General features: G+C 39.0%; 1 protein-coding gene across 1 annotated transcript; it reads right to left on the bottom strand.

Annotated features, from left to right (window-relative positions):
- Nucleotides 1-2,545: 2,545 nt before the first annotated feature.
- Nucleotides 2,546-13,225, bottom strand: sema7a (semaphorin 7A). The gene is made up of 14 exons (XM_040025802.1): nucleotides 12,574-13,225; nucleotides 12,246-12,385; nucleotides 11,618-11,659; nucleotides 11,424-11,519; nucleotides 11,036-11,138; nucleotides 10,793-10,903; nucleotides 10,411-10,553; nucleotides 9,003-9,181; nucleotides 8,597-8,705; nucleotides 7,899-8,082; nucleotides 7,595-7,707; nucleotides 7,111-7,256; nucleotides 6,860-6,918; nucleotides 2,546-6,753 (listed from the first exon to the last, which is right to left on the bottom strand). The coding sequence occupies exons 1-14, from the start codon at nucleotides 12,692-12,694 to the stop codon at nucleotides 6,350-6,352; spliced, it is 1,950 nt and encodes a 649-aa protein (XP_039881736.1). The 5' UTR covers nucleotides 12,695-13,225; the 3' UTR covers nucleotides 2,546-6,349.
- Between the last annotated feature and the right edge of the window lie 231 nt (nucleotides 13,226-13,456).

Genomic DNA, 13,456 nt, shown 5'->3' with positions numbered 1-13,456 from the left:
CACATTTTATTTTGTTTGGCAGCTAGTCTCGTGTCTTATTTAAAAGGCTTCTGTGCACCAGTGACTTTCAGCCTATCGCTGTGTAAATAAACATTACATTATATAATCATTATAAGCGTTTGAGTCTTGCAAATTGGTGGTTGCGTTTAAGGAGAAGGGTTTCCTGCTCAGATGCCGCCATCTTCTGGTGTACTACAGAGGTGTCAGACGTAAATAAAGCAATGCCCCTTTTTATTTTCAGGTTTCAAAGGTTTCAAAGTAATCCAGGCCTTAAACCTCATGTTTGTTGTCGCTAGTAATAGCAAATCCATAAAAATAAAGCTTTTATGATAAAACTGAATAAAATAAATCGCTTCCTTGTCCTTAAAGTTACAGTTTAGTAGTGAATTTTACATAAAATAAATTATACATATAGAAAGTGTCTTTGAATAACAGAGATGCAGAAACGTGTGCATAAGCACAGAGCCATGGCTCAGTGTCAGAGTGTCTAATGAGTCTCACAGGCCTGAATGTGCGCTTGAAACCATTAATAATTCTTTAATCACCACAAAGTATTCCAACAGCCACCAAACAGCTTAAACGACAGGTTTCGTCGTTTAAGTGAATTTTAGTCGGAAAGTGACGTCACTTTCCGACTAAAATTCACTTAAAATTCACAATTCACTGTCATGAATTTGTCTTACCTTCGGTGTCTTGCTTCCACTACGATAAAATCGCACTTCCTGCATAGCTCTTACCTTACAGCTGTGTGTGTGCTTACATAAAACTTATCTTTCCCCTACTTCCCCTTTTCAATTCAACTTTCACAAATTATTATGTTGGCCAAAGTCTTAGCCGTGTCTCTAATACAACTTGTGTAAATTCTGTTGTTGTTGTTGTTTTACAACGACAGTTTTGGTAAATGAGCTTCCAGAACTTTATCTGCAACTTTATTTCTTACAATTTAAGTTGAAAGTGTCTTTCTGACAGACGTCTTTCTTTATCACAGAGGCTTTTTCGTCATCATATAGAAAAACCGTTAAACATCTAACTTCTTTACACTGACAGAAAGGGGAGTTTCACTTGTCTGTATGTGGCCTGCCATGTAAAATGATTTTGACACCTCTGGTCTAATGCACAGATTGCAAAGACATACTAAACATTTATTTAGCAATAAGAAGAATATGAATATGAAATAACAATGGTAAGGAGGTCTGTGTACAGAAATGGTTAGGATTCCTAAACAGTTCATGTAATGAATGTCTGCACTTCAATCACATCTTGCTTGTTTGATTTAAATTCCACTGCCATGGTGGACAAAAGCAAAATTACAGAAACTGTATCACTGTCCAAATATTTGCAAACTGGAGCTTATCTAAGGAGGCAGAGTACCCCCTCAACACATGTACAGCCAATTTAGAATCATCAATTAGTCCAACTGTGCATGTCTTTGGACTGTGAAAGGAAGCAACAAAGGGCAAAAGACAAGCTGCACAAACTTCACAGGAAAAGCTCAGCCTGTACTGCTATGAGGCAGAAGTGCTAATCACCACAAAGAGTTTAAATTCCCCAAAACCTCTTTTTAAAAAACAGGTCTGGGTAGTGTTCATTTTCCTATCCAGGTAATCACCTGGAGATTTATATTCTTCCCTCGACCCTGTCACGATTTGTTTAATTGTCAAGTCTCAATATAACTTGTCTTTTGGGTATCAATTTACTTTTTTTTTTAATTTTAGGTTTTGTTTTGTGTCAGAAAGTAAAATAGATTCTGATACGGAACTAACGTACTCTCTCTTCCTTTTCCTCCTTCTTGGCTGCCTGCTCGGCTGCCGTACAATTTCCTGCTGTATTCGTGATTCAAGTCCCTGCGGTAAACCATCTAGATTTCTATCTTCTTTATTTTCCAGATGTCTTTTTAAATGCTTTAAACATTTACTTTAACTGTTAAAATCTCACCAGCTCTTTGCTCTGAACCTGCTTCTGCTCCCTCTCTTCACACCACATTTTGTTTCACACCTAATGGAGTACATCCCCAAAGTATTTCCAAACGTGTGCACACTGTAAATTTGTACAGCCTTTCAGATCATTTTCAAACGTCGTCCAGAGTATGTTTATTTAGAAACTTCACAACGCTGTGTTGAGACTTCTCAAACAAAAGGCTTTTGGAAACAATGTGATTTAACTCAGTGTCACAAATCCTAATGTGGCCCTGGAGAGGAGTGATCATTTTAAGTGATTTATTTTAAGATTTAATTAAACACAGCAGTGGAAAATGTCCAGTACAAGCACAGCTACAAACAACTTTTTAAATTATACAGAATATGTAAATAAATAAATACATAAACCCATCTACTTGTCCTACTAGGGATTAAGTTAGGAAACAAGAGGACACACAGATGTTCCCAGGTGTCACCATAAACCTTACTACCCCCAGTGAGCATACTGGCTACCACCAATGCCATGAAGATGACAGAAGGACTAGGGTTTAAAATCACTAGGACAATATATTTAAAAAACAAAACAAAAATACAAACAAACCCTGGAGAACAAAAAATAAAAAAAAATAATAAATTGAAAGGTAATTTATTTTAAATTAAATCCAATAAAAGTACAAACACTTAAAACATAAATGGATAATAATCTGCACTTGACTGGAATTTCAAAAGGAAAACAAAGAACAATTCGAATCACTCACAGCATGAATATGCCTTCTCTTATACATAAACACACATGTCGAGTAGGCTAATTACCAAAACATTCAAGTACCCCACAGCTCAAGCAGCTACAGGTTTAGGATTCCTGAGGAAGTACTGTACAAATAAAATCAAGCAATGGCTCATCTGGTACTTTGTTGTTTATTTTTTCCTGCTCTTTTTTTTTTTTAGGTTGTTTTGTCTTCTACCTCAAAGGGAAACCGCCACATCCAAGTTATCACGGAATCATCTGTCTTGACTCTCAGACCAAAAGAGAACGTTTTAATTTTCATGTAACACACCAGCACCTACTACAGCAAGTGCAAACAACTCAGAAGTGACAAAATCACAAACCATACCTTTCTGATACTTTTAGTGCACATGCATACCTTGGAGGATTGCACTGAATCACCCTCCAAGGCCTATCACACCATGCATGTCGCATTTCATTTGTTACCCAAGGAATTCACGCTATTCTGAGTAATGTCGACTCCCCGGGGACCTTGGAATTGCCATACACTACACTCTGAGATAATCATTTTCAGGGTGAAATGGGCATGCGAGTATTATTCTAAGCCTTGGCTTGTAGGGTCAGGTTAGCCATGGATTTGTGTTCAGTTCAGGGTAGGCGTTGAAGCGTGAACCGATGTCGGGTCTGTTGGATAACAGCGACCTCTGCTGGCAACGGATTGCAGTTACAGACAGGCGTTGTAAATTCATGTCAGGCAAAGTATCGTGCGTGCTTAGAAACTTTAAACAACATGACGCACATGTGAAAAGCTACATTTATAACATTTGCTTTCAGTTCTAAGAATTTCCTTAATCGGAATTTGTGTTTGTTTTCCAATAATTTCCTTCCTGAAGTCTTCCTGTGAGAAGAAGGACAGGAAAACTTGGGGTCCTGAATGAAGATTTACTCTTATCAGAACAGAACAGAAACCAAAAACATGTTTGTTAGTCACCATATCTGTGACCTCAGACACCAATGCAGCACCAGCTTAGTGCTGTGATACCGTAAGTGTTTCTTAACATAGTCCTAAAGTAAAGCCTATCAGTGATGCTTAGCTGTAAGTCCTCTATAACACCACTTGACACATTTCTACAACTTGATGAGGAGTGACTCAGAAAAGAACCCAGACATAAACAAAACATGAGTGCATGCAGATGGTTTACCAAAGGACAAACCTAGTTGTTAGATCAGGGATTATGTAAATTCTGTCTTAAGCCACAGATTTAGTAAGCTTCATTATAATTATAGTGGTCTAAGACAGACAGAACAACATATGAACCATAAACAGCGGAAAGTACCATCTCCTTCTACAGTGTTAAATATTTGTGTAGACTGCAGATCAAAACAGTTAAAACCACGTGGCTGTAAATCAGAGCCCACAACAACATAGTGTGTCAGTGGCTGAAAGGGCGTGTTTTCCTAGAATGAAACTGCAACAACAGGGTTTGGTCAGCAGAGTGTGGCCAAAAGACTGAGACCACCACTGTGAGAGCCAAGTTTAGAGTCAAGTGTTACACTATAATGGATAATGGATGCTGTGTTATCTCATATTTGGAGACAGGATGAGAGAAGCATAAACAACACTAGGTTTCCATGGAGTTTCTGGACTTCAATTAGTTAATCTGAAAGAAAATCTTACAACCTTATCGGACTCCACCCAAATTCCCATTTGTTTTTGTCTATGCACATACACTGTAGTGCCCCCCTTCCCCCCCAAAAAAATCTCTTTACATAAGCAGGATGTACTCTGTGCAGTCATTAAGAATGCTGAGACTAGATCTAGGTAAAAGACAGCTTAAGCTCAAGATCCTTGCTTTGTCATCTGCCCTCTTGTCATGCTGAAAGTTATTTACTGAGTACTCTGGCTGATTAAAACACAGCCTGCTAAGATTAAATTATAATATCTTACCTAATATGATGACTCCTAGTGAACAAATTGTCACACTCTTTTTATGATGAAGAAATCATTACAAGACATTAGCAAGTTTTCTTATCTCTTTAAATATTTTGTGAATAATGAAATAAATAATACTTTTCATATAAAAAAAAATTTTTTTTAACATTCAGGATTAAATAATTTAATACCGTACCAAAATACACGTGTGTAAGGCAACATGATGACACAAGCTATAAAGAGACATTATGTTAAACTCATAGAATTAAAGCAACACAAGGCACAGCTTACTACATTCTGGTGTAAATAAAGTTTTAAGTGGTTTATTAGCTACATTATTGCTCTATAACACTCTTTATCAAGGGACTAAAGCAATAATTCAGGTAAGGAATCTGACTCCATCTCAGGCTACTGAGGCCAACTCTGTGTTCTTTAGAGGTTTTCTCTACAAGGTGATTGCAATAATTCATTTTAACAAAATATTATGTGCACTATTTGTATTATAGTATAGGTTATGAAAAAAAGAAAAAAGAAAAGTGCTATCAGTGCTATAATACTGTGTACAAAAATAAGATTTTTTTTTTTTTCTTTTCTTATGGAGGTACTCCATCTTTAACATCCTTTCCAGTATAATAACACGCCTCCTCTGCACTTCCCCAAACAGTCTCAGCCGAGCTGTCCATCTGATCGACTCATTTCTAATCCCAACAAAACAAAATCCCTACCACCTCCAGCTCGGCCTCCTGTCTTTTTCTGTCACTGCCGCCGTCTTCAAACCGTACATCATAACAGGTCTCACTGCCATCTTGTAAACTTTCCCTTTCACTCTCGCTGTTATCCTTCTGTCACAAATCACCCCGACAATCGTTTCCATCCGCTCCACACTACATGCACTTGCTTCTTCTCCTCGTTTATGCATTACCCCTGCTGTGGATGAGCAATGCCAACTCATCCCCCTTCACTATCCCTACTCTGCGCCGCGTCAGGAAAACACATACCCAATTTCAGTGAGTATGTGTTAAAAATTATAACACTACAAATAGGCCAACTTTTTGCATGTTTTAGAGTATTTTTGACATAACTGCTTTTAAATACTGAGAGAAGCCATTTCCCAATATGCAAAGCCAAATATTTTCATTGTGCATTTTTAAGATACCTTTCTGAGCACTGAGACGGCTAGGCAAAAAGAAGGTGGAGACACATTCCTAAATTATCGGGTCAGCAGTGCAATGTCAAAACAGATAATTTACATTTTTTGGTTCTATATGGACCAGAGTGGAAAGAGCTCTCTTCCCTTCAGTTTGTATAAGACTTACAATTAAGCAGACTTACTGTTTAAAGATTGTCTGTGGCCCTTTGACTGGAAGCTTTCCCACTTACACTCATAGTTTAATAGTGTTGTTGACTTGAGATATACATTCATGTAAAGAGGAATTACCTCTGATTACTTTCTGTGCCTTCCATTTCCTTGATTGTGTTAAAAGGAAGAAAGGTACTCAGCTAAAGTGTTTTATGTAAGATGCTCCGATGTTTTCAATCACCATTGGAGACCATTCAAGCTGTGCACTGCTGACCGGTTGTACTGCTTTCTTTTTTCTTTCCCCTTCCTGTTCAAGCCCCTCTTTGAAACAATAAAGGTTTTTCACAGCAGAAATGTTTCTGTGTTAGGTTCCGCTAAAGGCTTGACATGGATTTCCGTTAGTGCTGCATGAGTACAGAGGGCCTGACATTTTGACACTGCAAATTAAAAGTAGTGAGTAACAGAGAGTCAGTTCAAAAAGAAATTATTGCTACAAGCAGCGTGATCCATGTCATCTCTGGAATAAGAGCTGGTGCAGCGTTCCAGTTGTCAGGTGTATTGCTTTTTGAGCACTTTTTTGGGTCTTGGTTCTCTATGAGCTCGTATGTTCCCACCACTTTGATGTAGTCTTTCTCTTCTGAAATACATCTGTACGTGCCATACTTCTCCTTTGACATGGAAGGAATGAGGTGCAGACAGTTGGTAAGCATCTGCAAACAAGGACTCTTTTGGCCTTTTTGCTCCCATGTATACTCAGCGTGGTAGGAGTCTATGGGACAGGACAGATAGAAAGGCACACCCTGGGGGACTGAATGAACTGTCCTCAAATGCACTGATGATAGTGGAGGTATCTCACGTTTGGTCCGGTTTCTTGGCTCTTGGAGAAAAGAAGGGGGGGGGGGGAGAAGAGCGATCAGAGAGATCAGACTAAATTTGTTCCTGGAGTCTACAGCAAGATGAATAAATGTCTCATCATTAGCTACCTTTAACTGTTAAACTGCATACGTTTGTTTTCCCATCCACGATATTCTGAATGCTCCCGCTGCAAAGACGAATAAAACACATTTCAGTGAGTGATGTTTCTGCAAGATCTTTTCCCTCTTTGATTATCTGGCAATTCAATTCTGATAAAGAATATGCAAAGGATTCATTTCTACAGCTGTTTCAGGTATTGTGCAAAACATAATAATAAAATGTGCCAGAGGGTCTTGGTAAGACTGCTGCTCGCACTTACGGGACAGTCGAGGTGCATCCATCGTTAGTCCAGGCACAGTATGGATCCCGGGCCAGAACACATTCTTCGCAAGACTTGCTGTACTCCTGACAACTCTGAAGGTTCACTGCAGTTATTCTCTCAGCAGACCCCACAATTAATGTTTTCTGAGCAAAGGAAGACAAAAATCTAAATTTACTTTAAACCTGGATGAAAAGATTTTCTTTTTGGTGAAATTGTAGACTCTATAGCCTGCTTATTGATAGATTTGGCTTTTCCTGGCGCAAGACAACTAATGCACACGAGGTGTTTGTCAGCTGAAAATAGCTGCATGTGAAGCACAAAAGCAATGACCCGACAGATAAAATGCGACGCTCTGCAAAAAGAAATAGCAACATCGTGTTTCACTGAAGGTGGGCGCTGACAGCAGCTGAGAGAAACACTGATGCCAGAACGGCAAAGCACAGTGCTCTGCACTTAGTATGGCATTTTAAATGAACCCTACCTTTTTAGAGTCAAGCTTCATTGACTGTATGATTGAAGAGTTGGAGAGCTGCGTTTCAGATATGATAAAAGGTTCTGACCCAGACTCCAAGACTTTATGGATCTTCCCGGAATCTGTTGGAACAGGAATTTGATATTGTGTTATTTTTTGCAAGTGATATATCTGGCTAGGTATTTTTAGCTTATTGTTCCTAACAGATATTACAGACAATGCATTCTTAAAATGTAAGACAATTGAAAGGCAGCGAAGGCGCTAATGACAAAACAAGATCCCAAGGACCCTGTGCTGTTGAACAATGACATACCAGTAGCTAGAAGCAGAATGTTATAAAATCTTTGGTCTGCAGCCTGAACTCTGTCCACGACTATCTTGGTGTAGTTGTTGGTGCTTATATAAAAAGGATCTGAGTCAACCCAGTCGGCCATTTCTGAGTGATCCTTCACAATATTGACTGTGTGACGTGGCAAAGCCTTGCTGTTCGTGGAACACTGAAAAATAAATGCAAAAATAGTCTGTATACTGCATGAAAGGCACAAAAAAAAATAGTCCAAAAACAAAGCACAGACAAACTTTTCCACATTGTAAATTACAGGGGTGGTTTTATTTACAAAATATAGCAACATGAACAGAGAAAGGACCGCGATCGGTGTCAGCCCCTTTTTGAAACTTGTATTATGGTTGTGCCACAATGAGGGGAAACTGCAAATACAAAGGGCCTTCATTTGTTCCATTTAATCTCAGTGGATGTCAAATAAATAACCACAGTCTCTATGATGGAAACAATGAATGTGATGAAACAGTCCATGCACACAGCTGTTTCCATGTCTTTTTTTTTTTTTTTTTTTAAACCACAGGTCGTACTCATGCACATGATATAGAATAAACTGCTTAGACTGCATGTGAGCAAAACGAAAATAGAAATGTAAAAATAAAACAATTAGAGGAAGTTGTCTGTAAATTCGGTTTCTGTAAAGTAACATAGCAACATAATAAAGTTCTTACCGTTCCTGGCCTTGGCGTGGGAACGTTGTCGTTGTAGCCCTTGAATTTGGAGTTCTCAAATATATTTTCAATCATTTTTATTGTATAGATGCAGACTGCTGTAGAATTCCTAGAGGAGACATAAGAAAGATAGATTGCCAGGGCGTTCATCATAGGTTTAAATCATCTGTGAATTTGTTATTGCCTCAGCTCATGGGAGTGGAAGAAGGGCAACACCCTTGAAAAGGAGGACAAACAGTTGACCAACAGTCTAACATCATGTGTTTTTGGAGCTACAGTCCTAAGATACAAGGAATGGAAAGTCATGTTGCTAAAGCAATACTACCCATCTTAATGTTTTGCTTTTGATTGTGGTGTCACTGTCATGTTTGCATGTTGCTTAGATATTAAAAATGAAGCATCTAACCAGTTGCTCGTGAAGAGGGCATAGACCCTGGTGTCTTGCCAGTTGTCTGCGTGCATCACATAAACATCTTGGAGGCGGTTAAAATACAGCGACTCCTTTGGAATTCCACACACAAGACGGGCCTTGAGAAAAGATGTCCACATGTTCTGGAAGAATCGTTTTGATCCACCTTCATCCACCTGAAATATGATACCGACAGGAGGAAACTCATTAATTCTTCTTCGGCTGAAGGTTATTCGATACAGCTGCCATTACGTTGAGCTGTATCAGAAATGTGAAACGAGAACACCTGAACACTTTTAGGGCAAGTCTCGTTTCGCACAGATGTCAAGCGAGGATCCCGAAAACAACATTTTAGCAAAATGAAAGCTTTTCGCGCTGGTTAATGTAAAGTAGATGAAGTCCAATTTTTTGGTATTGGTGGTGGGTCAAAGGTTTGGTTGCTTTTGCTTTGTTGTGCAAATGAATATTTTCTTGTGATGGTTTTAAACTAACATGACTAATGCAACATCCTGATATAAGAGGAAATACTGGGTGAGCATAACTACTGCTTCCATAAAAACAGAAAGCCTAACATCAACATCAAGCACCTCTGAGCTGACAGACTTTAGTATCTTGTTTCCTCTTTATGGAAAATTATGCAGATCATTACGGTAAAAGAAACATGGCAAACCATCACAAAACAATATTAGAATTATTCACAATCGCTGCCTTTAATTTAGATTCAGTACAGCAGGCGGTGGTAAGCTGAGTTTTTAAGCTCATCTCACAGGTTTTGTGTTTCTTTAGCTGTGTCATTTTAGGCAACTGTACTGTTGATGTGTCAAAAAAACAAAAAAAACAAAAAAAAAAAAAACTGAACTGACTGACTGACTCAACCTTCCCTGTGCTGTACTATTATCACACCCTCTCACACATACTGAGCCAATAATGCCTCTCCTTTATTTTAATGGGCATGATCACATTTTGCCATTCATTATGAATATTGTTGTTCTAAAGCTTACAACATTATTACAACATTTTCCAACTGTGTGGCAAGTGAACTGAAACTGAACCCCACTTCAAATTTGCTTCAAGTACTTTGGTATTGGACATACTCTGTCAGTGACAGAGCCTTGTACTCATGCCAAACGCATTCGCAAAACTTTATCCAATTGTAGATCAAATTAGACTGAAGGCCAAGTTCAAAGGTGGGTGTGGTCCATCCTATGAGGACTGGGCACAAAGGGTCCCAGAATGAAGGGGCACAATCCACCTTCCAAAATGCTTGAAAAAGGTTTGCTTGTGTAGTCACAGCAAGACTTTTGATTGTTCCTAATTCTTGAAAGTGAGATGAAGATGTTTTAGAGAATTTATCTGTACGCAAAGTTGAGTTTCATTGATGTTAGCTCAGCTTTTTTCACCATACCTTACAAACTCTGGCAACCCTAGATATCAGTGGGTCAGCCTCTCGGTTGTGGTCTGAGTTCTTCTCACGGAAAAAGACATAAATTTTCTCATTGTCTGGGTCGTCCTTCCGCTGCACCCATGACGCAGAGACGAACGTGGGCTCTGTGAAAACATGATAAAAAGATAAAGTGTTTACAGTGTAGCGCGAACTGAAAAAACAAAACAGAACAAAACAGAAAGCCTGCCACATCAAACTTGAACCAAAGCATAATTACCCTACAATGAGGTGAGGAGTGAACAAGACAAACTTTTAAGTCAAACATATTCTGATTATACGACACCAATGTATTAAATTACAGTAGTTTTCCTCTATTATAAAATAAGAGCAGGTATTTATTTACCTGAGACCCAGCTGTCATACATCCAGACATTAGTCCTGTGGCCAGCTTGTCTTCTGAACTGCAATGTACTTCCATCAGCATCCAAAGGTGCTGCTGCATACAGATCCCCTTCTAAAAATAGCCGATACACCAAATTGACAGGGGCAAAAATGTTGAATTTTTGAGTAATCAGTTACATTAATCTGCACACTGATAATTAAAACCTTGAAAACATGGTAACTACAAAAGCGGCGCGTAACATACCTACTGTGAGCGATAGGGAGTTCTGTGTGTAGATAAATGGAGAGATTCCTGTCCCGTCACGACTATCGAATATTTCAAGAGACTGATTGTTCACTGAAGGGCGCTGCAGGGTCACAGAGAGTCAACAGAACACAGTGACATTACTTCAAGAGAACTGTGACGGGAAACCACAAAACACCAGACACCCAGCACCTTCATTAAATTATAGATGAGGGCGCCCAATTAAAGTTTAACAAGAAGCACCAGAGCTCCACTCCTTAATTGGCTTTTCTCTGCTGCTAGTTTATGGAAACTAGTTTAGTTTCCATTAACTTGTCACAGAAGTGCAGAAAGTCACACACTTTTAGTCTACGGTTTAACACATTTAACACTTTTTAGAATCACTCACAAGTTGCCAGCACTCTGGTTTCTGTCCGTTCGTCCCGCAGACAAACAGGTTGTTCTGAAACTTCTCAATGATAGTGATAACATTTTCACAGGGGTCCTATGACACAGAGAGAACTTTGTTATGGAAACCGATTCTATATTTCATTTTCACAATGCATTTATTAGCACATCTCAGATCATTCTGTAATCACCGACCTCTTGGCATTCCTCTTGCCCCGTTGCATTCAGATGAAATTTCTGTCAACACATTGATTGTAGACAGATTAGCCATGACTTTAGCAACATTTCAAAAACATAAGCAGCATCTGAAACAATCACTAAGAAACTAATTACAACACTGTCTACAGAAATAGCCGTCTGATAGATTAATAAAAGGATAGACTAAAACCAGTTCCCTTAATTCAAATGTCTTCTTGATTCCCTTCAGCTTCTCTTCTCACAGCACGACATCCATTAGTGATATCAATGATAAAACCCATTTCTTCTCTTATGGTCAAGAATCATTTACTTATTAAAAATTTAACATTAAGATAAAAAAAAAGTCATACTGACATTTCTGGTTTATTACATATTCTATTCTTAATGATTCTGTCGGTGCCATGAGCTCAGCACCTGGACCTCTTAATGAGCACTTTGAGGCTACAGTACAAGGTCTTGTATGGCAGACAGACGCTTATTAGGACTGTCACAACCATCTGTTGGTTTTAATGGCGCCTGCTTAACCCCACAGGAATTGAGGGGAAAAAAGAAACACCACCAACAACATAATAAGAAAACATAAATAAAGACCATCGTTAGTTTACGATATGTTGCTCGAACCCACCTCTATGACGTGGAAGTCGTCCACATTGAGTTTCAATATAAAATCATTGCCTCCCAGGTACAGTTCATCTGAGCCCTCCTCATAGAACAACACACTGTAGTTCTGATTAATTTGGTATTCAAGCCCAACGCTCAGAATATCTGCAGGGTGAAAAAGCATCTCATAATCACGCTTTAATCAGGAATTACGGCATTCTGCACTTACATCAAAACATCAGAAGATGAATCGGATTTGTCCTTGCAGTGTTTTTGACTAAAGTGAATAGGAAACAAACACTAGAGCTCTCGTAATGTAATACTGCCACTGCGTCGATGTTAACGCAACCTACCTTTGCTTAGAAGTCGAGGAGTATTTTTGGACCCGAGAGTCGGTGTATCCTTCAAACCAGCAGAAAGAGCTGGCTGTAAATCCCCGACAAGCCAAAATAAAGAGAAAAGAAAACGCTTCATATTGCGCCTTAGCTGCTGAGCTGCACTACAATCCCTTTGCACCCTCAAAATCAATCTGCTCGACTCGCTCCATCCTCTTGACTATAAAAGCCTCGTGGGCGTGGCATGCTGTTCTGCCTTATATAAAACACAAGTCTTAGAAATATATGGATTGTTTCTTGTGTTAATTTAATATAAACATTTCTTCTTTATTCGTGGGGTTTGCGTCACCTATCATATTAAAAACCTCGTATAGATGACGTTATTTATTGCACTGGGCTGAGCCTGTAGCCCGAAAAAAAAGTCGATTGGATAGTGATTGATAGTCTTATACTGCAAGATCAGACTGACTGTAATCCTTTTAACACCGACTGCTTCACTATTAAATCCTTTCGTAAATCGACCTTACTGGAAGCGAAATTCTGGACACCCTTTAGGTTCATTGTTTTAAATGAACCTTCTTCCTCGTTACAAGATAAATAATGTCGAGGAAAAAATCTATCACCAAAAGTCATTTATTTATATCACGTTTGAATGAAGTTTTTACGAGGATTAAAGGTCTGTGGCACTGTAAATGCTGTTCAGGTAGTTTACCTGCAAGCAGCTCCCCTGCTCCCCTGAGAAGCGATTAACACCTCACGACCAGCTCCCGATCATCAATCGCTTGGTCGTGAGGATTTCAAACACGACCGTCGTGAGGGTGTCGCCGCAGCCGCTCACACTGCGCACGCGCAAACACATAAACGTCGGTGAAAAAGTGCAGTGCAGCGTGTGAACTGGACA

This window comes from Simochromis diagramma, unplaced genomic scaffold, assembly GCF_900408965.1.
Source record: "Simochromis diagramma unplaced genomic scaffold, fSimDia1.1 OVJJ01000293.1, whole genome shotgun sequence".
NCBI lineage: Eukaryota > Metazoa > Chordata > Actinopteri > Cichliformes > Cichlidae > Simochromis > Simochromis diagramma.
The sequence above is the reverse complement of the archived record's forward strand: the minus strand, read 5'-3'. Positions and strand labels throughout refer to the sequence as shown.